This window comes from Lissotriton vulgaris, chromosome 2_1, assembly GCF_964263255.1.
Source record: "Lissotriton vulgaris chromosome 2_1, aLisVul1.2, whole genome shotgun sequence".
Lineage (NCBI taxonomy): Eukaryota > Metazoa > Chordata > Amphibia > Caudata > Salamandridae > Lissotriton > Lissotriton vulgaris.
The window spans coordinates 2069194450-2069220945 of NC_141687.1; the positions used below are offsets into that span (position 1 = coordinate 2069194450).

The following is a 26496-nucleotide window of genomic DNA, read 5'->3' on the forward strand; positions in this document are numbered from 1 at the left end:
GGGTTCCCAAGCGTCCAGGTTGGCCACCCTAGCCATTAGGCCACACCCTCTCTTGTGCCTTGATCAAGACTAAACCACAAATTAATTGGGCCCGGTAATGAGTTACCCATCGGAATTATACATTTTGGTTTTCACACACAGAATCTGGATACTAATAAAACGCAGAGGGTGAGGCCAAGTAGCAGGCTTTTGGAATGACGCAGTTGGCTTCTGCTCTTACGTAATGTGCCTCCATGTGTTCATATATAAACCCTGAGAACTTGTATACATTTAAAGATGGAGCTCATTATATGACATTTGTCAATTAACTGTGTGTGCTACTTAGTCATGCAGTAATCTTGTGACCTTTTTATAATACTTTAATAGAATTGGAATGCTTTCTGTGCAGATGTTACCACTATTCCATTATACGGGTATCTGCTTTTGTTTTGCGTTATACATAAAGATAAATTGTCTACGTATCTCTTTAAAGATGGCATCCATGATATATCATCCATATGCACCTCGATGCATACCAGTCTCAGGTGTGTAGAATTGAACAGGCTATTTAAATCTTCAGACTACGCTAATCTGGTTTTACTTTTGAGTACACCGCGGATACTATTAGCCGCATGGAGCACACAAACTCCATAAGTAGAACAATGGCTATACCTCTCACAATGTACTAATGCTGTTAGACATTTAAATGATACGACAATGAGGTTTAACTTTGTGAATACACTTAGTTCTTCACAGTGGATTGCCGGTCTTTAGTTCTTGTTAAATTATCATTTTAGTACATCGCTATCTGCTTGTGGGATTTATTGGACATATTCCACAAAATATCCAAACGTAAAGATTAAGCACTCGAACATCAGTTCAAAGATGGCGCTCACGATATGCCATCTTTATGCGCCTTAGGGCACACAAATTTGTGATGTGTAGAGTCAAGTTGTCTATTTAATTTTTGAGAACAGTGAAAACTAGACCTTCATCTTGAAGACATGATGTGGTACAAAATTAGTGATGTACCAATACTGGTAGACCTCAGCGAGACATCGAATTGCAGTTTAACTTGATTTAAATCCGCGAATATATAAAGTTATTCATAGTATACAACATTTCTTTAATTCTGTCCATACAATTACTTAAATATATAAGCATCTGCTTGTTGGACTTATTGAATACATCCCATGAGCCGTTTAGAAACGGTTAATAGCAATGCAAAATTTGAGTGACTGTGACATTGTATTACATAAAATAGCTATCTTCCCATGTATGTTTGAATTCTAGTCCATTCTCTACTGGAGATACATCTCATCATTCTTATCTTGCTTTTTACTTTAATGAGTCATTGACAAAGTATCATACTGGGCCTTTTTCGACTTCTGGATATTAATTTAAAATATATTTCAAGCAGATCAGTTGGCAAATCCCACATAGGGATACCCAAACCTTCCTCTCTCCATCTTGATGAGACGATTCTAACATACATTTTTTTTGTTAGTAGGACATTATCTATGTCCTGAAGATCGCTTAATATCAGATATTTGAACGTAAATTGGCTCATCTTGATGACATGGCTTCATATAAGGACTAGTGAGACTTACCGCAAAACTAGAGGTATGAATACTCACCGGGATTTATCTATTTACATACCTGGAAATTTTGAATTATGAAATAATCAGAAAGAATTTCCCAGTCACACCCGATTCTTAAAACATTTTAAACTCCTTGTAGGACTCAACTAACTGAGTTCCTAAATGAAACGTAGAGGACAAAAAAAAGAAAATGGGCATAATTTAGGTGACACATGCAAAGGTATAGTTCAAATAAGAAGTAGTCAAGATAAGAGGTATGCTCCCATCACTTCTACGGTTTATAGTTATAGCTCCTTCTCCATAGATGTCCAAGAAGACAACATGTAGGGTGTATATTTCACAAATGTATGTAGAATATAGTTCAGCCTAATCCTTAGCACTTTAATTGAAGCCCAAAATGTACCCACAAATACAATATCTTTGATTTAATTCGAGATAATGTATATGTTGAGAAAATATTGGGGATTACCCTGCAGCATGCATGGTACATGTGTTGAATGTGTCAATATTCTGTGGATAAAATGCTTTCTCTGATCACACAATTGGAAGAATTTGCATACACTAACAGAAGTTCAGCTACAATAAAATCAACTTTAGTTTTTTAATATATAATAAAAAAAATCTTTCTTTGTCAATATAATTAAATGATTGTATATATTGTAAATATAATTTTGTATTCTGTGTGTATTTTGTAGCCCTGAAGACCTCTGTGTGTATGGAACAATAGGAGAATTGTGCTGAGCTCTCATTTAAATTGAGCTATATTCTTTGGTATTTATGGGGGTGCTGAACCATCAAGGATTAATGTGCTATTTGGAGGCTCTTTTCATTAGAAGATGAAAGGGGTTGAACTTCTGGTTCTGTGCACCGTACTAAGTATTCAAATTTTCCCACTTTTGTGGTAGGTGCGGTAATCTATTGCCCCAACCCTTTTTGTATGTAATTGTTCTAATGCGTCTCTGAGTTGGGCTGTTTACTAGAAGGTCTCTTTACTAATACCTCAGGTATGTGCTAATATAACTTCAACCGCTATTAGAAAGGTCATGTAATTTTGAGGTATGAAAGATTATTAAAGATGTATATTATCTAAGCACTCAGCAGCTCGGCTGACCAAACTGAATACGACTGAGTGGCGGGGAGTGTTTTCTCCCACTGTGAAAGAGGAAACCTGGACGGTTGAAAAAAATGAAGTGCAGAGCTTTGTTGGTAAAAAACATATAAGTACTGCCTTATCGAAAATGAAATTGAAATTCACTGAATTTGTTGATTACCCTGGCCGGTAGATGAGAAAACAAACATAACATGGTTGTAAACATTTGTTATTTTGCACATGCTAAGCACATTTTACAGCTAGCCACAGTTAATTGAATGGTTTATCTACCATGGGAAGGAACCCTTGTCACTTTTTAGTTGAGAAGTTGAGCTACCACTCGAAGTAGGTTTGCAGTCAGATGGGGACTGCTAATTAAAGAAGTAGTAAAGTACATATACTAGCAAAATATGCAATTAGCACTCTGAATTATATCTGGTCTATTTTCACCACGCAATTAATGTATTTTTCTTGCAAGTCCACGTTACCATTACAAGCTTAATTTGATCTTCAACCTAATTACTGCGAATATTCCATATTGGTGAACGGATGAAATGAAGCATAGAACTTCGCACACTTTATTTTTTTTCATAAATTAAAGTTACAATGTAACATCAACGTAACAATTCATATGCAACAAACACACATATAATACATGTGTATGTGTGTATATATATGTGTGTATATATATATCTTGCATACAACAAAATAAAAGCTTGCAATACATATTTATTTTCATAAAATGGATACGAATTTTAAAATATAACAGCAGAAGAATAAATTATTCATTCGTAATAGCAGTACTCGTCTATCTTTCCTGGAAAGGAATACATTTGTATCCCTATTAACAGCATCATGAATTTAGAAACTAAAAACATTTTAAAAGCTTAAATTCAAATACATCAAACGGACCAAAGTTCTAAACAGTGGTGCATCATCAAAATATGAAAAACTTTAATTTGTGCCATGTTTGTCAAGTACAAAAGGTGGAATGGGTAAATGACACTTCATCCTACTTTTAGTCTTGCATTTCATCCTGTATTCTACACACCTTTTTGCTAAATAGTTTGCTCCATTCCAGATACACACATGTGACAGAGGACCGCTTGCAAGCAGCTCAAACGCTCTTGAGATTGAGATTATGAGTCCTAGTCTGCAAGGGTTTAAAATGGGGTCAGGCCATTCCTACACATATGGATGTGCAAATTACCCATCAGTATTCTTACTAGGCATATGGGATGCACATACAGAGGAATCAGGTCAGAAATGTGACAATGAGCAATTAATGCAGAAAGCCACATCCGCAGTAAATTGAGTGCCACTCTTAAGTAAGAAAAGAGCACACGCTGCTACATTGTGCATACCTTATTAGCGACGATATACAATGCAAATTGTAAATACAGGAATAACTGCAAGTGCCCAAGTGATTTGTAAATCTTGCTCTAGTGATCGAACAGAATTGAGAGTGACCAAATTATGCAAGCTGCAATACAGTGGAGCTGCCAACTGAATAGAAAACAGTGAAAAGTATTAAGAGCTCTTTAGGCTACTATGTACTCAATACATCTTGATCAAATTGAAAATGAGTTTCGGCATCTGTTTCCAAGCAGACATGTCAGTGCAAAACATGAAATGGTTTATATAGCTAAGTAAAAATTAACAGTCTTCACTGAACAGTTTATTTTTAAGTGAGATACAGCAAGACCATGTCAACCTACCGATGAGCTGGTACTCAGTTGCTGCCTTCAATTGAGGAAAGCAGTTTGCTAATTATTGCCTTATGACCTTGATCTCATCCCTCTAGACTATTTCAAGATCCCATGTCCACTTGTTTAACACACACTTATCTTCAAAAAAAAAATGGTAACAGTGTACAACACTTTATATCCAGTACCCTTTTGCCAAGAATTATGAATTAAGTTCATATAGTGCACAAATCCAGGAAGCCACAACGTTACTATTAACTGTAAGATACAGATGTCCATCTCTTTAAGGAGATAAAAAAATCAAATTTTCCATTGATTTATGAGTCTAAATGTCTTTCTTAAGCCATTTTTTCACGTATTAACACAAATGTTTTTTAGAGCCATAAATTCACAAGCTCTCCTTATCCAAATCATCTAATTACTAAATTGGAATGGGCAGATAGACACCGCCAATAAAGAAGATTGCATTGGCTAGAATAAAATCATGAAATAAGGGCAGTGGAGGCTGTTCTCGAAAAAAAGGTTTGTCAAAATGATTACCAAAAGTGTCTGCTCTCTATACATCCACAGTTAATAAAGGTATGTTGGAGTGGTGGGAGTAAAAAGAATACGACTTGCCCTTGCCCCATTTTCATTGGGGTAGATAAATAATATTAAACAACTGGATAATATAGCCTTGCCAACAACCACCAAAAGTATGAAATGGAGAAAACCCACTTGCCTATGGGTTGCACCTTCCCAAAGAGGTTGCCTTTCCACTCAATTGTTTCTTCTCCTAAAGTTGTGCCATCTTGACCAATGGCAAAATTGTAGGAATTTCAATGTTCACTAATTCTGATGCAGATTACTTTCGGAGCATCTAAACTATGACGACACGTAAGAACAGTTTCAAGATAAAAGTAAATGTCTTTCCCGTTCTGTTGATCCTAGAGTGAGCCACGTTTAACAGATGACCAAAAGTTTGTTCTGAATAGGTATGAGAAAGATATCCTCTCTCCTGGATACATGATTAAAAGCCACACTTTTTTTTACTGCAGAGTAGACTGTGGAGGGCTGAAGCTTGTTTCTTTCTAAAATTGCTCCCTGTGCTAAAGTGTTCTCATACCAATTCGATGTGATAGGTGCTAGAGAACAAGATAGCCTGTTTCTCTTAGTCATTTCGGTAAAACATTGAATAATAAGAAAAATTAAAAAGGACCAATGTTTATGCGATCTCCAGACTACACGATAATAACTTATCTAACATTGTTAAAGGATAAACTTAATCAAAATGTGTTTACCACGATACAAAGAGATTATGGGGAAATGTTTCCATTCTAGAGGATGGCGGAAAATAGAAAGGAGCAAAATTACATTAAAGGAAATGGCTAAGCATCAACCCACCACAAGCAATCAAATTTACCACGCGTGAACCCAGGATCTTTTAAATGAGAAACAATGTATCTTTCAAACTACTAGTATATGAATTGAAAATCCAAGCTGAAATAGTAGAGAAGAGAAGTCTAGTAACTGATTACGACTTGAGATCCCACATTCTGGAAAATAAACATTCGTGATAATAGGCCACAATAAGCCATCCTGAGCTAGAATTACAGGAAGCAACTTCAAGAGTGCGGACACAACAATATGTAATTAAAGTACATATTGTAAGCTAAAGTTTGATAAAAAGCATACCGCAGACAAAATCCACAGCGGCGCTTCTATACGAAGTTAATAACAGATCAAGTTCAAGTTTTGAAACCAGTCACCTGCATTTAGGACATTTCCATTACACATCTGTCATAAAGATGAAGGAAGTCTGCCTAAAAGAATAACACACTAAATATCTTTGCATGCAACAATGCATACTGAAGGTCGTTGAAAGCAGTCGCACTTTGGAGTTTCGTAATGGCAATACAGTTGTGGAAGGCAAAAAGGTCACACAATTTCAGTGCAAATATAGTCAGTGAAAACATCCTCTAAAGACTTTGAAATGATGTTCATCCATAAAGCAGATTATCCAGAAGAAAGGCCGTTCAATCCTGAGCCAAGTCTGCGTCTTTTAACTCTTATTTCTCTTGAGCTGTATTTTCATTGTTCATTTTTTTTTCAAGCCTTTTACATTTGATAGGAAGAGGTTGCATAGGAGGTTCCATCATCACTTCTAAAAATAAAAATAAAAACAGTGTATTAAGAGCAAGCAGAGACAACAGGTAATCAGTTCGTCACGTCATACAGAAAAATTATAGGACAAAGTAATATAAATTCTACATAATACAAGAACTATCTATATTTATTTAGTGAGCACCGGTAAACGCTTCCACATGTTCAAGATAGAATATAAGCAAGCATGCAACTAGAATGACTCATTCACGTACCCCAAAAATAGGGGCAATAACGAATTAGTCACATTTAGGTTGTGTTTAACAAATGTCGGAATATGCCAGAATGATTTCTGTGTGTCAGCAAAGTGATACAAAATTCTTATTCCTCAGAAGCCAGCTCTGGCTCCGAGGACCAATTCACTCACTGAGGAATGTGTTTTCTGACTACATGGGACACAAGTTTGAGCCCCAGAGTGTCCCAGCGTTTCCACTCAGCTGCTAACCTTTTCGAGATCAATACATTAACTAATATGCAAACTTATGATCACTACGTTCTCTAATAGAAACTTCGCACTAGAACTCCCCAAACTACACTCAAACCACCCAGCAACATAGAAGTTGCAACACCACTACCCACCACGAAAAGCTTAAAACATTTGTCAAAATTGTGATTTCTCTACCGAAACATCATCCCTTCCACCACAAGCTGCAACCAGAATATCCCCAACCCAGTCACATTAAAATCCACAGTGCCCCTTGCTTATCCACCAATACTAAATCATGCCCTCAAAAGTACCTTGACATGAAGTAGAAAAACACAAAAACTAAAATGATTATTCTACAGTGCAAGATCCAGGAACAAAAAAGTCTTTAAAATTTCTGACCTTCTCTAAGAAACAATACCAGATCTCACCTTCACTAGAGAAACGTGGTTCATGAAAGACTCTGCACCCCCATGCCAAGAAGCTATCCCACCTGATTTTCGCATCAACAAAAACCGCATTGGTAAAATTGGATGAGTCTTGACAGTCATTCTTAAAAAAATCACTACAAATAATACAAATTGAAAGCCACAGCATGCCGGCTGTGAATCCTTGATAAGATGTCACTCCAACTATAAGTTAGTCTTTTCTCTTAATATAAAGACCACCTTAATTTACAGATCACCAAAGAGGGAAATGCCAACTTTAAAGATGTACTAGATACAGTAACAAACTGGACCACTCAAACTAACACATTCTTGGAGATAAAATATGGTTTGACAAGAATCTAACCACAACCACAGCTATCACAACCAGCCTTGAAGCCTTCGACTTCTAACAAATTGATTCTTCAAAGACAGCAAAAATCAACAACAAAAGCTGTACAAGACAAGGAGAAAAATAGACATTGTCAAACTCAACTTCCACCTTGGAAAGAAATAATAATAAACATGCAACCAAAAGACATTCACAACTTTTACAACTGGATCTCCACAGCACTGGACAAACAGATACCAATATCAAGCATTGGCAAAGCCAACAGGTTTCGCCTGTGCGAATTCTATTGGCTTTGTCAATGTTGTTTTTACATGTTATACAGCAGTTGAGCTGCTGTGCAACATGACTTAAAGTGATATGACGCAGACAATGCTGGATGCGCTACAGCATTTATTTCTTTTATTTAAAGCCATGATACAAAGCTTTGTGGACGGTGGCCGCCGTGCTCATATAAAGTGCTCCAAAACGTCCGGCCCCAAGGCAGAACCACACATGCCATTACTGCGCATGACTTACTAAAGCAGTCTTTACAATGAAAATGGTTACCATGCATGCCTTTGCAACGCAAATGTAAGTTTTTCACAAATAAGTATAAAGATATATATATATATATATATATATATATGTATATATATATATATATATATATATATATATATATATATATATATATATATATATATATATATATATATATATATATATATATATATATATATACACATACATATTCACCCCAAAAACCAAAGGTTAGAAGGATGTTCTAGTTAGACTCCTATTTTACAGCCACAAAAACAGAGAATTTCAGCAGTTATAGTTACCTGAGCTAACCAAAACTTACCCCTGTAATAAACTGCTTATGACCACACATATTACATCACTCAAGACATATTCAGTGACATCACTGATGACATCTCAAATAACATCGCCACAGAACCATTCACACTGACTCCCATACCCACACACCCACACAACCACTCCCACACCCACTTAACCCACCCACAGAGCGACTCACACACCCAATCACTCACCAATAGAGCTACTCACACACCTAGACATTCACCCATACAGCATCTCAACAGAGCCACTCACACACTCACACAACTTACTTACCCATTCACACATCCATTCAAGGACTCACATGTCTACTCATTGACCCGTACAGCCACTCACACAGACACTCTCTGTAAGAAATGGGGATTTCTAGTTGGCAGTGGTTTGCACCCTGTCCAAGTAGGGGTCCTCCCTTCTGGTCCGGGTAAGGGGATTACACAGCTAAGGTAACCCGTGCTCACTCCCTTTGTAGCTTGGCACGATCAGTCAGGCTTATCTCAGAGGTAACGTGTAAAGCATTTGTACATAATTGAAACTAGTGGGGGTGCGCAACTCACAAAGTCCAACAGGCCAATGTAGATAGAAAAGTCACTTCTTTATTTGAAAATACTTCTCTTAAAAAACACTCTTTTTATATAATCCAGCCACCGCGCTTCGCTCCCACGTAGGGAGCTTCCTCAGGGCGAAAATAGTATCATATGGAAATCAACCAATCACAAAGTGTATCTGCCAAATTTGCATGAGCTCGTTGTCATAAAGAACACAGATCGCCGATCTCAAAAAGTATGTAGTGCTCACAATGATCCTGGTTGAGGATAGAAAGGAAAATCCAATCCACAGCACAGAAATAAAAATAGATCCAATAGTGATCTGTTGGACCGGTCAGTCAGAATCAGTGGTCTGGGAACAGCTGAACCCGAACTCGAGCCACTCCAGTATAGGAAGACCCAAGTCTCTCCGGAATTAGAAAAAGCATCAGATCCATGTGGCGACAATGCAATAAAACTCAATTTGGCCAGTATCTATAATTGTGACCAAACCACTCCAGGTTGGGAGGGCGTAGCAATTCAATATGGCGATAACAATAGGAAGCTCAAAGTATGGCGAGTATCTATGGCTGATTCATCTGGTCACCTTAGCGTAATCCCAAAACGATGGCTATTAAAGGAACCACATGTATTGCATAGCGGCTCAAGAAATATAATAACTGTATGCACAGAGTCCCTCAAAATCCGGGAACGTGTTGCATATCGTTCTCCTATTTGGAATTTTGAGGAGTTCAGGGGTTGCAGGTGAAGTTTTTGATAGCCCTGAGACTTCAAACAGGAGGCAAGCAGACACAAGACCTTGGAGAATCTTCTCAAGCAGGATACAAAAAGCAAATCTCAGTCCTTATTCTATCTAAGACAGAAGCAACCACTGCAGGAAAACCTAGCAAAGCAACACAGCAAAGGGGCAGTATCCTCCTGACAGCTCTTCCTCTTGGCAGGGTCTCCTCTTGATCCAGAATTGTTCTAAAAGTCTGGGGTCACAGGTCCAATATTTATACCCCCTTTGGGCGCTTTGAAGTAGGCATACTTCAAACAATAGTCTTTGTAGTGCACAGAACCTACATTGCCCTGTCCTGGCTCGAGACACACTACGGGGGGGATGGAGGTGGCGGGGGGGATGGGGGGAGACAGCATTGTGAGGGGTCAGGCACAGTCCGATCAGTTGTCAGTGACAACACCTCCCACCACTCTAGCTCATGAAGGCCCATCAGCTTGGTTAAGTGCAATCAGGGTAGGCAGGGCACATCACAGCTCCTTCTGTGTGAATTTTCTAGAGTGAATGCACCAACAGCCAAAATGTCAGTCTAAACCAGACGTGAATTTCACAGCAATACAATGCCCACTTTCTAAATCTAAAAGTGTGCAAAAGAAACAATTGATGGGTGGAATGCTGGACAATTCAAACATTCACCCCAAGTCACAAAGATTTGGTTTTAATCAATCATTCTTTTGCTCACCACACCACCCCAGTTTGGACCTAGCCATATGCAAATAAGTCTTGACCCTAATCCTTATAAAAACAGTCCAGCCCGAACTGCCGAGCCAGGTCCTCACTGGACTAGAAACAAGCATCCTGGGACCGGTTTCAGGGCAGGCTAGCTTGAATCCAGTGGTGTAGTGAGCAGGGGACCCACGTCTGGGCATACCCTTCCAACTTAGGGCGACATAGGTAAAAGAAACAATTGATGGACGGAATGCTGAAGGATTCAAACATTCACTTACTAGAAGTGGCATTTTCAAACATACAATATAAAAACCACCTTCTCTAAAATATGTGTTTTCAAATTCTAAGCTCAGAGAGCCCAACTCAAAATATCTATCTCTTTGATATTGAAAGATATACTTGTAAGTTGTTGCTAGGCAGCGCCAATGATAACCTTTGCGAGAGATAGCCCTTGCAATAGTGAAAAAAGAAATAAAGAAATTGGCAGAATTTCACTACCAGGACATGTAAAACACACCAGACCATGTCCTACCTTTTACATACACTGGACTCTGCGGCTACCCCGGGCTTACCTTAGGGGTGCCTTACAAGTTGTAAAAGGGAAGGGTTGGGTCTGGCAAGTGGGTGCACTTTAAAACCGCACTTGCAGATACTGCAGTTGCAGGTCTGAGACAAGTTTATAGGGCTACTCATATGGTGGCACAATCAATGCTGCAGGCCCACTAGTAGCAGCTGATTTATAGGCCTTGGGCACACACTGTGCTCTTTACTAGGGACTTACCAGTAAATCAAATACGCCAATTATGGACAACTAATCATAATCACAATTTACACAGGAAGCACTTGTACTTAAGCACTGATCAGCAGTGGTAAAGTGCCCAGTGTACACAAATCAGCATAAAAGAAGTCAAGAATAATCAATCAATCAATCATCGCATTTATATAGCGCACTACTTACTCAGAGGGTCTCAAGGCGCTGGGGGAGGAGGATCTGCTACTGCTCAAACAACCAGGTCTTGAGTTGCTTCCTGAAGGCGAGGTGGTCCTGGGTCAGGCGGAGGTGGGTGTGGAGGGAGTTCCATGTCTTGGCGGCGAGGTAGGAGAAGGACCATCCCCCTGTGGTGGCTCTTCGGATGCGGGGGACGGTGGCGAGGGCGTGGATGGTCGATCGAAGCTGGCGTTTGGGAGCGTAGAAGTTGAGGCGGCTGTTGAGGTATCCTGGGCCTTGGCTGTGTAGTGCTTTGTGTGCGTGGGTGAGGAGACGGAAGGTGATTCTCTTGTTGACCGGGAGGCAGTGCAGGTCTCTCAGGTGTCCGGAGATGTGGCTGCGACGGGGGATGTCCAGGATGAGTCGTGCTGAGGAGTTCTGGATCCGCTGGAGTCTCTTCTGGAGTTTGGCGGTGGTTCCGGCGTAGAGGGTGTTGCCGTAGTCCAGACGGCTGGTGACGAGGGCCTGGGTGACCGTCTACCTGGTCTCGGTGGGGATCCACCGGAAGATCTTACGTAGCATGCGCAGGATGTTGAAGCACGACGAGGAGACGGCGTTGACTTGTCTGGTCATGGAGAGGGAGGAGTCCAGGATGAAGCCCAGGTTGCGTGCGTGGTCTGTTGGTTTGGGTGCGCTGCCTAGGGCGGGGGGCCACCAGGAGTCGTCCCAAGCGGCAGGTGAGGATCCCAGGATGAGGACTTCCGTCTTATCTGAGTTCAGTTTCAGGCGGCTGTTCTTCATCCATTCGGCTACCTCTTTCATCCCTTCGTGAAGGTTGGCTCTGGTGGTGGCAGGGTCGTTGGTAAGGGAGAGGATCAGCTGGGTGTCGTCGGCGTAGGAGATGATGTTGAGGTTGTGCTGGCGTGCGATGTCTGTGAGGGGGCTCATGTAGATGTTGAAGAGGGTTGGACTGAGCGAGGAGCCTTGAGGGACGCCGCAGATGACTTCGGTGGCTTCAGATCTGAACGGAGAGAGGCGGACTCTCTGTGTCCTTCCGGCGAGGAAGGAGATGATCCACTCCAGTGCCTTCTCCTGGACTCCGACGTTGCCGAGGCGTTGTACTAGGGTACTGTGGCAGACAGTGTCGAAGGCCGTGGAGAGGTCGAGGATGTCATCGGTGACTGCGATCAGGGTGGTCTCGGTGCTGTGGTTGGCCCGGAAGCCAGACTGCGAGGCGTCGAGGGATCCGTTCGTCTCGAGGAAGGCGGCCAGCTGCTTGTTGACGGTCTTCTCGATGACTTTTACAGGAAACGGGAGCAGCGAGATGGGGCGGTAGTTTTTGAGGTCGGTGGGGTCAGCCGATAGCTTCATGAGTAAAGCGCTGAGTTTGGCGTGCTTCCAGCTCTCCGGGAAGGTAGCGGTGTCGAAGGAGGTGTTGATGATGTCCCGCAGGTGGAGTGCGATGACAGCGTTGGCCTTGTTGAAGACGTGGTGAGGGCAGGGGTCGGTCGGAGATCCGGAGTGGATGGAGTTCATCGTGCGGACGGTGTCTTCGGTGCTGATCGGAGTCCAGGCGCGGAGGGTGGTGGTGGGGGGCGGTGGTTCGGTCGTGGCGTTCGTCGGTTGAGTGCTGAAGCTGTTGTGTATGTCCGCGATCTTGTTGTGGAAATAGGAGGCGAGGGAGTTGCAGAGGTCTTGCGAAGGGGTGATGTCGTTGTTTCCGGCATTGGGGTTGGAGAGCTCTTTGACGATGTTGAAGAGTTCTTTGCTGTTGTGTGCGTTGTTGTCCAGTCGTTCCTTGAATGCAGTTTTCTTGGTGGCGTGGATGAGTTGGTGGTGTTTTAGGGTGGCGAGCTTGAGGGCAGTCATGTTGTCCGGTTTGGGTCTCTGCGCCAGGTTCTCTCCAGGGCTCGGCAGTTCTTCTTGGAGCTCTTGAGTTCGTCGGTGAACCATGGGGCTTTCTTGCTACCGGGTCTGCTGGGCGGGTCCTCAGGGAGGCGAGCTCGTCTGCGCAGTCGCTGATCCACTTCGTGAGGTTGGTGGCCGCCTGGCTAGGGTTCGTTGTGCTGGTGGGAGGGTTCATGCTCAGGAGGACACGAGCTGGTCGGCTGTGATCTTGTTCCAGCTCCTGCGTGCAGCCTGTTGCTGGTGGTGGTGGATCGTGGTCCTTGCGAAGCTGAAGTGGACGCAGCTGTGGTCCGTCCAGTGGAGTCCGGTGGCGTGGCTGAAGGCGATGACCTTGCTGGATGAGAAGACGGGGTCGAGTGTGTGTCCGGCGTAGTGGGAGGGGGTGGTCCCCAGCTGCTTGAGTCCCAGATTGGCGAGAATATAGTTACAAATACAGGAGGAAGATGCAAAAAGTCTGTAAAAATCACGCCAAGTACGTGATGTCTAACACTCTCCAATACAGCCACTCCCACACCCAATCAGTTAACCATATACCTACCCATATACCCACTTACACACCCAGTCACTCACCTATACAGCCACTCACAGACCCACTCTCTCCAATACAGCTACTCACACAGCCCCACTCACCATACAGCTACTCACACACATGTATTCACACATACAGCAACTCACACACCCACTTATTCACCCATAGAGCCACTCACACACCCAAACAGTCCCTCACACATGGATATACAGCCACTCACATAATATACACTATAAATAGTATCACTGGTTAGTAGTACACAAAATATACTAATTTAACTTTTGTAGTACCTCAGTATATGTGTTTAACACTCACAAACTTTTTAGAAAACACTCACAATCACTGGACAATGTCATCAGTGATGTAATTTGAGAAGTCATTTGAGAAGTCATCAGTGATGGCACAGGCCATACAGAGTGATGTAATATGGGGAGTTTTATGTGGTAATATTTGGGGAGGAGCTGTCGACATCAAAGCTGGGGAACCGGGTTCGAGTCGCAGCAACGACGCTCAACGCTGATTCTGGGCAATTCAATTAATCTCCCCGTGCCAAACAAAAATTGATGTCTCTTCATGTTACGAAACTGCTGCTATGTAAATCTTTCTCATACCCGATATATTCGGGTCTAGTTTCAGCTATTTAAATCTCTAACAAAAGGTATAATATATATATATATATAGTCATAAGCAGTAGATTGTGGGGGAGTAAGTTATAGTTGTTTCAATTAAGTATACTGCTGAACATCTATGGTTTTGTGCATGTAAAATCCGAGCATCACTATAAAGTTCCCTCGGAGCGGCACAAGGGTATGACTAAGGCATTGCTCTAAGAAGTGGTAACTTTACCGCGTGGAACACCCTTCGCTTGCCAGCTCATGAGGCACGCTAGATGTGTCTTACCAAGACCACATTAGGTCAGTTTTTTCTCCGCTTCACCTTGGGCCCACTCAAGCCCGGAAGCCAAACTAGGTAGCCAATTTTTGCTACTTAGTTGTAGGACTTTAGGCATACTATTTAGAATTAAAAATTGAGTATTTTTTCAGTAGGGACCATCAGGGGTCCTGATGAGTATGCCGTAGGGGACAGCTTACGCAACATGTTGACCAAGAAGCCAGCATAAAAAGCTCTACCAACAACACCCCCTTTTTAATGTTCCCAGCCAGAGAAGTTAATAAATTAAATTTTTTCTACTAGCCAGGGAATTAAAAATTAAAAATTTTGCATTCACATATATAGGTCCCTACACTGCACCACACATAGTCTACTGTCACAACAATTAGTGCTCCCACGTAGCTCGTGGGTCGCAGCACGCCCCGCCCCATAGAGGGACGGGAAGACCCCCATGATGAGGCATGACACTAAGGGATTCTTAGTGTGTGAGAGGTATTTTAAAAGCACATAGTGCCCTCGTCTTGTCATCTCAAGAGAGAGCCTTGTTTCACGCTCATTAGATAGATAATCATCACAAATACTAAAATTATTCACTAATGCACATTGATAGAATCCTGTTGTTTATATAGACCAGTAAGGAGGGTGATTCTATCATCACCTCTACACTTCCTCGACTGTTGTTTTGGCATAACTATAACGTCCCTGTAAGAAGCGAGCTGGAGCAGTTTCCCAGCTCCTGCCTGCTGGGAGTGGACTTACAGTTTGCTGTCGCTTGGGAGAAACTGCTGTAGCTCTGACCAAGTGACAGTAAACTACTATGTCCCGAGGGTGGGTCCCTCAGGACATAGGTAGCTGGCCCTGGGTGGTTCGCACGGGCCAACCCTCGGAGATGGTGGTCCCCGTGCCGAATATGGCCCAGAAAGAGAGCCCTTCACCCCATTATTTGGATTTCTTATCTCCCGGGAGGTGGTGGATCAAGGGATACTACAGGGCCAAGAAGGGGGGCCAACACATACCCCATCCAATTTAGTTGTGGTGGTCCCCGAGGCTCTTCCGAGCCATAGGACAGGGGACCGCACCACCCCCTTTAGTTTTGGAGTAATGCCCCAATGAGGTAGTACCCGGGGCTCTAATTAGCATAATCAGGGGGTCTGCGTGCCCCCTTCCAATGTATATAGAATACCATCTGTGGATGATGTCATTAGTTATGTCATAGACCATGTCATGAGTGATGTAATACGTGAGGTCATAAGAAGTGCATTGTGGGGACGTAAGTTATGGTTAGCCCAGGTTACTATAACTGCTGAACTTCACTGGTTTTAAACTAGTAAAATGTAATTATATATACATATAAATCTCTATCTCCTACTGGTGGTCGCCAGTAGGTAGTTATAGTAAGGAACTAGTTTCCAGAGGGAAAGCCTTTTTTGTTTTGGTAATAACTTTGGCGCTGTTTGACGAACCTTCACAAAAGTTTCAAGACTAGTGTGCCAGTCACTACAACTGTTGTCTGGAAAGTGTTGGGATGATCCGTCAAGTGGGACTGAGAAAAAGGAGGGGTGTCCCAAAACACGTTTTCACTCATGAAATTTCTCATAGGAATTTTTAGACTGCAGCCCAAACCGCTGAACGGAATTACACCACATTTGGCAGAAAGTTAGACTTTGTTTCACAATGAGTGGTTTTGTTAACTTGGTGTAAATCTGTACTGTACTTTTAGAGTGATTAAAGTAAAAATAATTTTGTATCTAGAGACGCTGATCCGCAATGGATCTGGGCAGATGCGGATCCACGCACCAACAACAATGCAGTGATTGGCTGGCAGCAACCTGAGAGGAAAGTTGCGGCTGCCATTTTGTGCATCAAGACACAGTTCCTAGGGGAGAAAATAAAATCTAAAAGTGAAAGAAGGGGTCAGGGTAGATGTACCCTGAACACATGGGATTGATGTAGGGCTCTGTGAGGGACTCTCATGGGCAAGAAATTGTCCCAAAAAATTTCTTTTTTACACAGCCACTTACACACCCATAGAGCCACTTACACGTCCACTCACAGACCCACAAAACCACTCGTACACACATAGCCACTCACACACCTGCTCACACACCCACACACAGGCAGCAAAACACTTCTAGAAATTGCAGTAGTATATGTTTGCATAGAATGCGTTGTTGTTTTAGTATTGAATGTGCACAATACATCCAGCAGACCCCTTAAATGTCTGTGGATCCTCAGATCCATAAAAGGAATTTGAAACAAATTAAGATTCAGTGAATTGCATTTCTAGAAAGATCACATAAGTTACCTTACCTTAATTTTTAGTTTTTAAAATATATCCTAAGAATGAATGTTCGACTAAAATGTATTTAAAAAATTTTGAAAAGTATATTAGTAAACTAAGCTTATGGGTCAAATCATGATACAATTTACATTTAAAAAAAAAGTGAAATTCACACAAAAAAATCAAAGGGTATAGGGACAGAATAGTTAGCAAATAGCATTAAAATCATAGAAATTCACTGAAAAGTCCAAAGGTTACAAAGACGTTATAGTTAGAAAATAGAATTTTAAAAAACAGAAATTCACAGAAAAAAATGAAAGGTTACAGGGTTGTTCTACATAGGTTCAGATTTTACACACACAAAACCATAGAAATTCAGTGGTTATAGATATCTCAAGTAACTATAACTTGTACCCTCACCATGTGCTGCTAATTACCCCACATATTACATCAGTCATGACATCTTCTATGACATCATTGATAATACCACTGCAACATTTGTAGCGAAATTATTGATGAGAAAACTGTGCATGGTGGGGGTGCGGCTTATAGTTACCTGGGGGAGCGAGTTATAGTACCTGAGAGCACAAGTTTTAGTTACGTGAGATAACTATAAATGCTGAATGTCTATGGTTTTATGTGTGTAAAATCTGAACCTAACTTTAACGTCCCTGTAACTTTTGTTTTTTGCAGTGAACAAAATGTGATATATCTATATACATATTCATATATATGCATTTTAAAATGTTCGCATGGCAGTGGTGTTTGTTGTGTGAGCAAGCCTGCTGAGACAGGTGAAACGCGTTACCAAAAAATAAAATCAAAAGCCTTTTAAATCAGAACCTGAGTCCGTGTGTTGGTATCCAGAAACGGAAGGTTAACTGGAGTTGGTGTTTATATATATGTATATGAAAAAACATGAGTTGAAATGGATTTAAAGTTGACTGATATGTTAACAGTAGCTTCACTATTAAGACTAAAAAGTCAGGAAATTGACCGGATAAGGGGCCACTGTAATAGACCAAACTTAACTCCCACCCACTAGTACCTGAGAAAGATTCAAATGTGATGCTTGTAAAGAGTGCTGGTTGTGGTTTGTTGGTCTTTTAAGGGTTTGTGGTTATATGATGTGGGCGTGTGGGTATTTCATGGTGGATTAATAGTCATTTCAGCTGGAGACGCTGTGTAAACATGGCTTTTTGGTTGTCTTATTAGCACATAGTGGTGGTTCTGCGTACATATAATGGCTAATGTGTGGCTTTAAATCATGTGGAAATACCTGTATGATGTTTTGTTGTAGACCCTCTACAGCATTTCTAAATGTTTGCTGAATGGGTGCATGATAGTTGGTGTGTTTTTATGGTGGCTGATGAGTTTAAAATGGTGTTGTGTGAATGTATGTTGTTAAATTTTGGCATATAAACATGGCTATGTGTTTGTGTCAGTGGGGGTTGTGTGTGGCTGTACTAGTAGTTGTGAAGACATATAATGGTGTGTTCTAATATATGATGTGTGAACGACCTGTGCTGGTTGTTATTTTGTTATAGACACTGTAGAGCATCAGTAAATGATGGGTACATGGACGAATGATGGTCAGTCGGCTGGCACATAATGGTGGGTATATAGGCCTATGATGGTGGTTGTGTGGGCATTTGATGGTATGTGTATGAGTGAATGTTGGTAGGTGGGAGCACATGAATGTGGATGTGCAGTTATTCAATTAGGGGACTGTAAGTGTATGATGGTATTTATATGTCCATAATTGTGTTTGTGTGGGTATCTATGATGTTGTGTAAAATGACCATATGGTGCTTTGTGAATTGATAATGATGGTCGGAATACATCAGCTGCAATGATCATAACCACACCGTTGTAGGGCAGATTTGATTACAAATACCATAAACAATGCTAATGGTGAGAGTACATGTCAGAGGAACAATATAACTATCAACACGGTGATAATACATTTTGAATATTTATTGGTTTTTAATATGTAATATTTATTGATGTGCTTTTTGGGTGTTTTTACTCATTGGTATAATTGAATGTGGTTATAAGGACTGCATTTGGTGTGCGTGTTATGGATTGCATGGCTGTTGTGGGAGTGGGAGTGACAGTTTGCAGGACTAACCTTAACTAATGAAATCCAGTATTTATTACATTTTTAGTTTTAACAATAACTGCACTTTAACTGTGTTTTTAAGAGAATTCCAGAGGGTTTTAAATATATGTTAACATGTAATACCTATTCCTAACTTAAACTTCACTCTACCACTGTCATGAGATACCCAAAACTGTATTGAACATCTTCATTATATGTTTAATGAATGAAACATGGGTCACTAACACCTCACTCACTTAAATACATCTGGCTCTCCCATTCATACTTCATGTGGATCGTGCAGATAAAAGTGGTGAGGATGTGGCTACTGTTTACTGAAAGCAGCTCAAAGTAACAACACATTCCCTTGCAGGGTTTTCCAATGCTCTCTGCGTAGTAGTCTCCATTTGCCATGATGATCATATCATACGGATTGCCTGATTAGGTAGCGTTGTCCCTCTATTTTTGAGGTAAACTTAGCAAAGTGCATCTCCCAACTTGCCTAGACCACTTTTAAGTTCATAACTTTAGGAGATTGTAAATTCTGGGGAAATGTTCGGGCCTCCTTGGGCTCTAACAATCTTAGGTCTGCCTATGCGTCACTCAGTCTAAAACAAATGGTATCTGGCCCAACCCATATTGCTGGCTAAAGTCGATATACCAGCTTTGTATCCATTGATCTTGCCACAGATCTCAGTGTTTTACCCGATACTGAGCAAGATCACTCTGCCTTATTTTCCTTATCCTTTGAACAACTGGACGTACAGCGCAACTTTTCTGTAAAATCCCATTGACTAAACACAATTTGTGTAAAATAGGTTTAGAAACCTTGTGCTTTATGCTGCATGCTTTCAAGGCAATGGAAGAAAGGATGATGAGACCAACAACACCTGGCTTTTACAGGCATTAGATGCACTGGCTGCTATGCAAGCTGAAATGTCCAATCTGAAAAGGTCTTCCGCACCCTGGCACGCTACTGAACTGTCTGGTCAGAAAGGAGCTTGAAAGAAAACATAGATAAAATAGTGTGGTAATTTAGACTATGCAACAAACATCTATCAATTTTTCCATTCCTGTATATAAGGGTATGCCTTCTTGTGACGGAATTCCAAGTCCTGCTCGGCCTCTGAGTTTAGGGCTTTCTCCGTTGCAGAGACAAACAAACTTATGTATGATCTCAAGTATGGTTCACCTGATGATCCCTGTATAGCCCATATTTGTCACTGCTCATTGTCCACCACGGACCAACTAACTGCCAAGTTAATCGATTCCTCGTTCACTCCTGGATTTCTAGCCCTAGACACGAAAAAACTTGTCTCCATCTTTTGAAGAAACCTTTTTTAGACTCGATGGCATTAAGTAGTAATTAACGACTCTCCTCTCTCCTGTATGATATTCTTGTTCAAAGCTAGCTAAGAAACCAGACAACATCCAGCTAAGTTTATTACAACTAACACTGTCCTTAATATTGTACAGGCTGGGTGTCAGTCCTTTCATGCCACAGAGGTAGCACTAGTCACAGTTTAGAATGAGCTGGGGCTAATTTTAGATAATGGTGTAGTCCATCCCTCATCTTACTCAACCTCTCTACAGCATTTGATACTGTAAGTCATAACGTACCGCTAGACAGGCTAGAGGCGGTTAGAGTGCACATCAGGGCTCTCAAGTAAATATTTATGACCGGTCAAAAACAAACAGAATTTATGACACCTTTCAGAAGCTCAGCCAGTGGAGTCACATAGGGCACCTTGCTGAGCCCCCCACAGTTTGATCTCTGTGTAGCACTAGCAAGAGAGCCGGTCAAGGACTTTCATCTGACCTGCATGAGCTGTGCTGATGATTCTCAAATCATCTTGAGACTGCATGGCAGCACCAGCAAGATTTTCTCTGATTTCCATCCGGGCCTCAGCAACATGGCAGCTTGGATGATTAATACCTGCATTAAGTTGAAATCAGATGAAGGTCATGCTGCTGGTGGTCCCCCTAACTATTGTTACACAAACAGACGTCCCAACTCTTTAGGCCAATGCCCTCTGTCTTTAAAACTTTGAAAATACTGGTGGTTATGTTTGATGAGGAGTCCACTTTCAAAGCATAGATCACCATACCTCCTTGTGCTTCAGTGATCTAAAGAAAACTGCCGAAAGCTGGAGAAGAAATGGCGCCACGAACAGACACCAGAGAACCTAGCAGCCCACAAGAACGCCATGCACCAACATCAACACCTCATCAGATCAGCCAAAAAAGACCTCCTTCAAGGACCGCCTCGACAACAACGCACACAACAGCACAGAGCTCTTCAACATTGTGAAGGAACTCTCCAACCTCAGCTCCAGCACCAACTCTCTGGCCTCCTTCTTCCACCGAAGACATCCACAACAGCTTCGACAACCAGTCTACCACGGCAGCCTACGACACCTCAGACCCCACGGCCACCACCCACGGCGACCTCCTACTCACCTGGACCAACATTAACGACGATGACACCATCAAAATCATGAGCACCATCCACTCTGGCTCCCCATTAGACCTGTACCCTCACCACATCTTCAACAAAGCCAGTACCACCATCGCACCCCACCTCCGCAAAGCCATCAACATCTCCTTCGAGACCGCGACCTTCCCGGAGAGCTGGAAGCACGCAGAGATCAACGCCTTGCTCAAGGAACCCAAAGCAGACCCCAAGGACCTCAAGAACTTCCGGCCCATCTCCCTGCTCCCGTTCCCGGCGAAGGTCATCGAGAAAACTGTCAACAAACAGCTGAACTGCTACCTCAAGGAGAACAACATCCTGGACCCGTCCCAGTCCGGGTTCCGCAGCAAATACAGCACTGAAACTGCCCTCACCGATGACATCAGGGCCCTGCTGGACAACGGCAAGACCGTGGCCCTCATCCTCCTGGACCTATCAGCCGATTTCGACACATTGTCTGCCTCCGCACCCTAGGCACTCGTCTCCACGACGCAGGAATCTGAGGCAAAGTACTGGACTGGACCACCTCCTTCCTCTCCGGCAGAATGCAGTCCGCTCGCCTTCCCCCTTCCGATCCGAAGCCAGCAAGATCATCTGTGGCGTACCCCAAAGATCCTCCCTCAGCCCGGCAGTGTTCAACATCTACATGGCCCCGCCCGCCCACGTCGCCAGACTGCACAACCTCAACATTATCTTTTACGCCGACGACACACAACTGATCCTCTCGCTTACCAAGGACCCTCTCACCCCCAAAACCAACCTCCACAAAGGAATGAAAGCCGTTGCCGAATGGATGAAGAACAGCTGCCTGAAGCTGAACTCGGACAAGACAGAGGTACTCATCCTCGGCTCCACCCCCTCTGCCTGGGACAACTCCTGGTGGCCGACCGCCCTGGGAGCAGAACCGACACCCACCGACCATGCACGCAACCTGGGATTCATCCTCGATTTAACACTCTCCATGACCAGGCAAGTCAACACCATCTCATCCTCCTGTTTCAACGCCCTCTGCATGCTCCAAAAGATCTACAGGTGGATCCCCACCAACACTAGAAGAACGGTCCCCCAGGCCCTCGTCAGCAGCAGACTGCACTACGGAAACGCCCTCTATGCGGGAGCCCTGGCCAAACTGCTGAAACAACTGCAACATATACAGAACGCCTCTGCACGCTCGACACCCCTCGCCACAGCCACATCACACCCCACCTGAGACCTGCACTGGCTTCCCGTCAACAAGAGGATCACCTTCAAGTTCCTCACCCACGCACACAAAGCACTCCGCAACACCGTACCAGAATACCTAAAACGACTCACCTTCTACACCCCGAACCGCTAGCCCCGCTCCGCCGACCTCGCCCTCTCCACCGTTCCCCGCATCCGGAGAGCGAACGCCGGCAGCAGATCATTCTCCTACCTCACCGCCAAGTCATGGAAAACCCTCCCCATCCTCCTGCGGCAGACCGAAGACCTACTTACCTTCAGGAGGCTACTCAAGACCTGGCTGTTCGAGCAGTAGCAGCAGCCCTCCCTCCCCCCAGAGCCTTGAGACACTCACAGGTGAGTAGTGAGCTTTACAAATATCTTGATTGATTGAAAAACGCCTTGTGATATCTAGTCATTTTTACAGAAAACCCACTTTATCCAGTCCTTCAGTGGTGGTAGGATCTAGGCTAGACTAAGTAAACACTCTTTATCTGGGAACCCCAACCTACACCATACAGCAATTGTAGCTGATATAAAACGCTCCAACTCAGCTTCTTCTCAAGTTACCACAGCATTAACCCATTTCAGATCAAATTCCACACTGTCTTCCTGTTCAGAAATATATTCTTTTCAGATGTCTCTATCTGATTTAAAACTCTTCATAATATGGGTCTGACCATTATGAGACAACTTTTCTCTTTGTACTCCCGCAAGCAGACTTCACTCCAGCTCAGATTCCCTCTTCCTACAATCGAGAAAATCTGTCATGGGGAAGAACATTTGCTTTACAGGAACTAATTTCCTTTGGAATTAAAGCACTTTACAAACTTCATGAAGTTTAGAATACCACCTAAAGGTTTGCTATTCAGACACGGATGGCTTTACTCTGTGATCGTATTTGCTAGTTTTCAGTGCCAGGATCATGTTGCTATCAGTGCACTTAAAATGGCCACTACTAATTGCAGACTTTGGCAATGCACTTCGGAGGTGGGCAGAGGGCCGGGCTTCCTGCTCATGGCCTTGGGTCTGTGCAATACAGGCTGAGCATAGGTGGCCTTGTAGGGCCTATGATTTAATAGAAACAAGCTCCTTAATTGAGATTTTTGGATAACTCTAGAAGAACCCATTTGTTTGGTTTGTGTTTGGATTTTTATGGGAGCGGGCGTTGATTTTTTGTGTTCCTACTGAAATATGCAACTGTGGTGGCATATGGCCACTTAAAAATGCTTTGTACTCCAAGCAATACAATGGAAAGACTTATGTGGTGAACCGACACCCACCGACCATGCACGCAACCTGGGATTCATCCTCGATTCAACACTCTCCATGACCAGGCAAGTCAACACCATCTCATCCTCCTGTTTCAACGCCCTCTGCATGCTCCAAAAGATCTTTACAAGCACATTACAAACTTCATGAAGTTTAGAATACCACCTAAAGGTTTGCTATTCAGACATGGATGGCTTTTACTCTGTGATCGTATTTGCTAGTTTTCAGTGCCAGGATCATGTTGCTATCAGTGCACTTAAAAATGCCACTACTAATTGCAGACTTTGGCAATGCACTTCGGAGGTGGGCCGTGGGCCGGGCTTCCTGCTCATGGCCTTGGGTCTGTGCAATACAGGCTGAGCATAGGTGGCCTTGTAGGGCCTATGATTTAATAGAAACAAGCTCCTTAATTTGAGATTTTGGGATAACTCTAGAAGAACCCATTTTTTTGGTTTGTGTTTGGATTTTTATGGGAGCGGGCGTTGATTTTTTGTGTTCCTACTGAAATATGCAACTGTGGTGGCATATGGCCACTTAAAAATGCTTTGTACTCCAAGCAATACAATGGAAAGACTTATGTGGTATCGCCCAGTCCTACCTGCTGTAGCACTTGCTCAGGAAAATTGTGTATGAGTTGGTAATCCTGCGCATCTAGTGCTTTGGGTTTCTTCTTCTGTTTTTCCTGTTGAATCTTGTAATGCTACATTTCATGCTTCGACTTTAGATGTCTTGTCATTGTTGAAATTCGAAGGGGTACCTCTCTGTCTCCAATTTCGTTTTTGGTCCCAAAGCCTGTTGCAATGAAGATTTTTCTCTCCAGGGTGATATCTGAAGAACTCCCACAAGCATGATTCCTTTAGTAGTTTTTCTTCCTACACCGGTCTCTTCCGCGCAGATTACCGCCTCTTCCTGAGCTCCAGACGGTCTTCTAGGAAACTCCCTCTCAACTGTGTCAGCTATTATTCAGATTTTAACATGACAATGGCTGAACTGTGAATTGCACTGGTGGAAGTACTCTCAAAACTACCTGCTCACACTCATAACCGTTCACTTTGGTCACCACAGTACTAAATTGACCTAGCCTGAAAGAGACAATTCAAGTCAACCTCCCCAGGTTAAAGAAAACCACCACAATGAGACATGCATTTGCTAACAAAAACACTAAAAAATTGAATTCAGCTCAAATTAAGATACACATCGCTCCCTCATTCATACGGATTAAAACTGGCCTTTAGGAACAACTACTAGTAACATGACAACTGCATATGTTGTTAATCCAAGCAATGTTTTTCATCGCCCGCAGACCAGTCTGACAATCTCATGTCTCATCCTGTCAAAATCTTTTTATCTATTTTCCTGTTCACCTTTTTCCTTAACTTGTTTTACTGCCGTGGCTCTGTTAACGATATGCCCCAATTTATTTACATGCACGTATACTGTTGATCAATGGACCTACGAAAATATGTATTTCTGCGGGGCGTGGCTATGCGCCCGGCGAGAATGTCGGCGTAGGCGCTCCGTTACTGCCAGAGGAAGCGAAACGGAGATCTGACCAGTCGGAAGGATCCAGCAATGTGCTGACGCTTCTCCCGAGGCTTTTTGTGGCGACTTTCTACTGTTTACAATCGGAATTTCTCTGGTCGCGGCTCCATGACGGCCGCGACCGCCATTTTGTGCTCCAACAGCGTTATACGATTCCAAAGTTTCTTTGGTTCCAGCTGTCTTCAAGGATGAGTCACACACTTTCCTGCGCACAAGGTGGGCTCCAACATGCATTTCATGACTTTTATTGAATACTATGAGTGCCTCTTCCTTATATAAACGCCATCTTCATCCTTTTCAGTTTTTGGCGGCCATTTTATGATTCTTCATATTTCAACCCTGGCATTATCACCCACACTTGCTCTCCTATCTATGTGACCTCAAAACCTTGCTCAGCTTCTTCTATTATAAGGTGGTTTTTATCAATACCTCTTGCCTCCTGTTGTTATTTACATATTTCACCGAGTGCAGAGGTCCTTTGAGTGTGTTGCGCAGACATTTTCCTTCGCGGCGATCAGTACCTCATGGGCAGAATTACGACAAGCTGTGTCAGCAAAATGCCAAAACGCAACTTCATAAAAAATTCTAAAGTGTTTTCAGAATTGACTCAGTTAGAAGCCTCTCAAACACCTCCTATTCACGAGCTTCAGCTTAGGATGGAGCACTCTGCGCAACTCTCAGGGAAAATCACCACCAAACGACTGAAAAAGAATCCTCCCTCGCCGTCTAATTCCACCTCAGCAATATCTATGGATTTGCTGTTGGAGGAGATAAGAGCTCTCTGTCCCTTTATGGAGGAAACCAACGCTAAGCTACAAGTGTT

At 42.7% G+C, this 26496-nt stretch overlaps 1 protein-coding gene across 1 annotated transcript in view; it reads right to left on the bottom strand.

Moving 5' to 3' along the window:
- Positions 1–3234: 3234 nt before the first annotated feature.
- The window catches only part of LYSMD2 (LysM domain containing 2), a 238433-nt gene continuing 215171 nt past the window's right edge, over positions 3235–26496 (bottom strand). Inside the window, exon 3 of the mRNA XM_086958297.1 lies at positions 3235–6519. Coding sequence (XP_086814423.1) covers positions 6474–6519 — 46 coding nt within the window. The 3' untranslated portion in view covers positions 3235–6473. The remainder of the gene's footprint in view (positions 6520–26496) is intronic.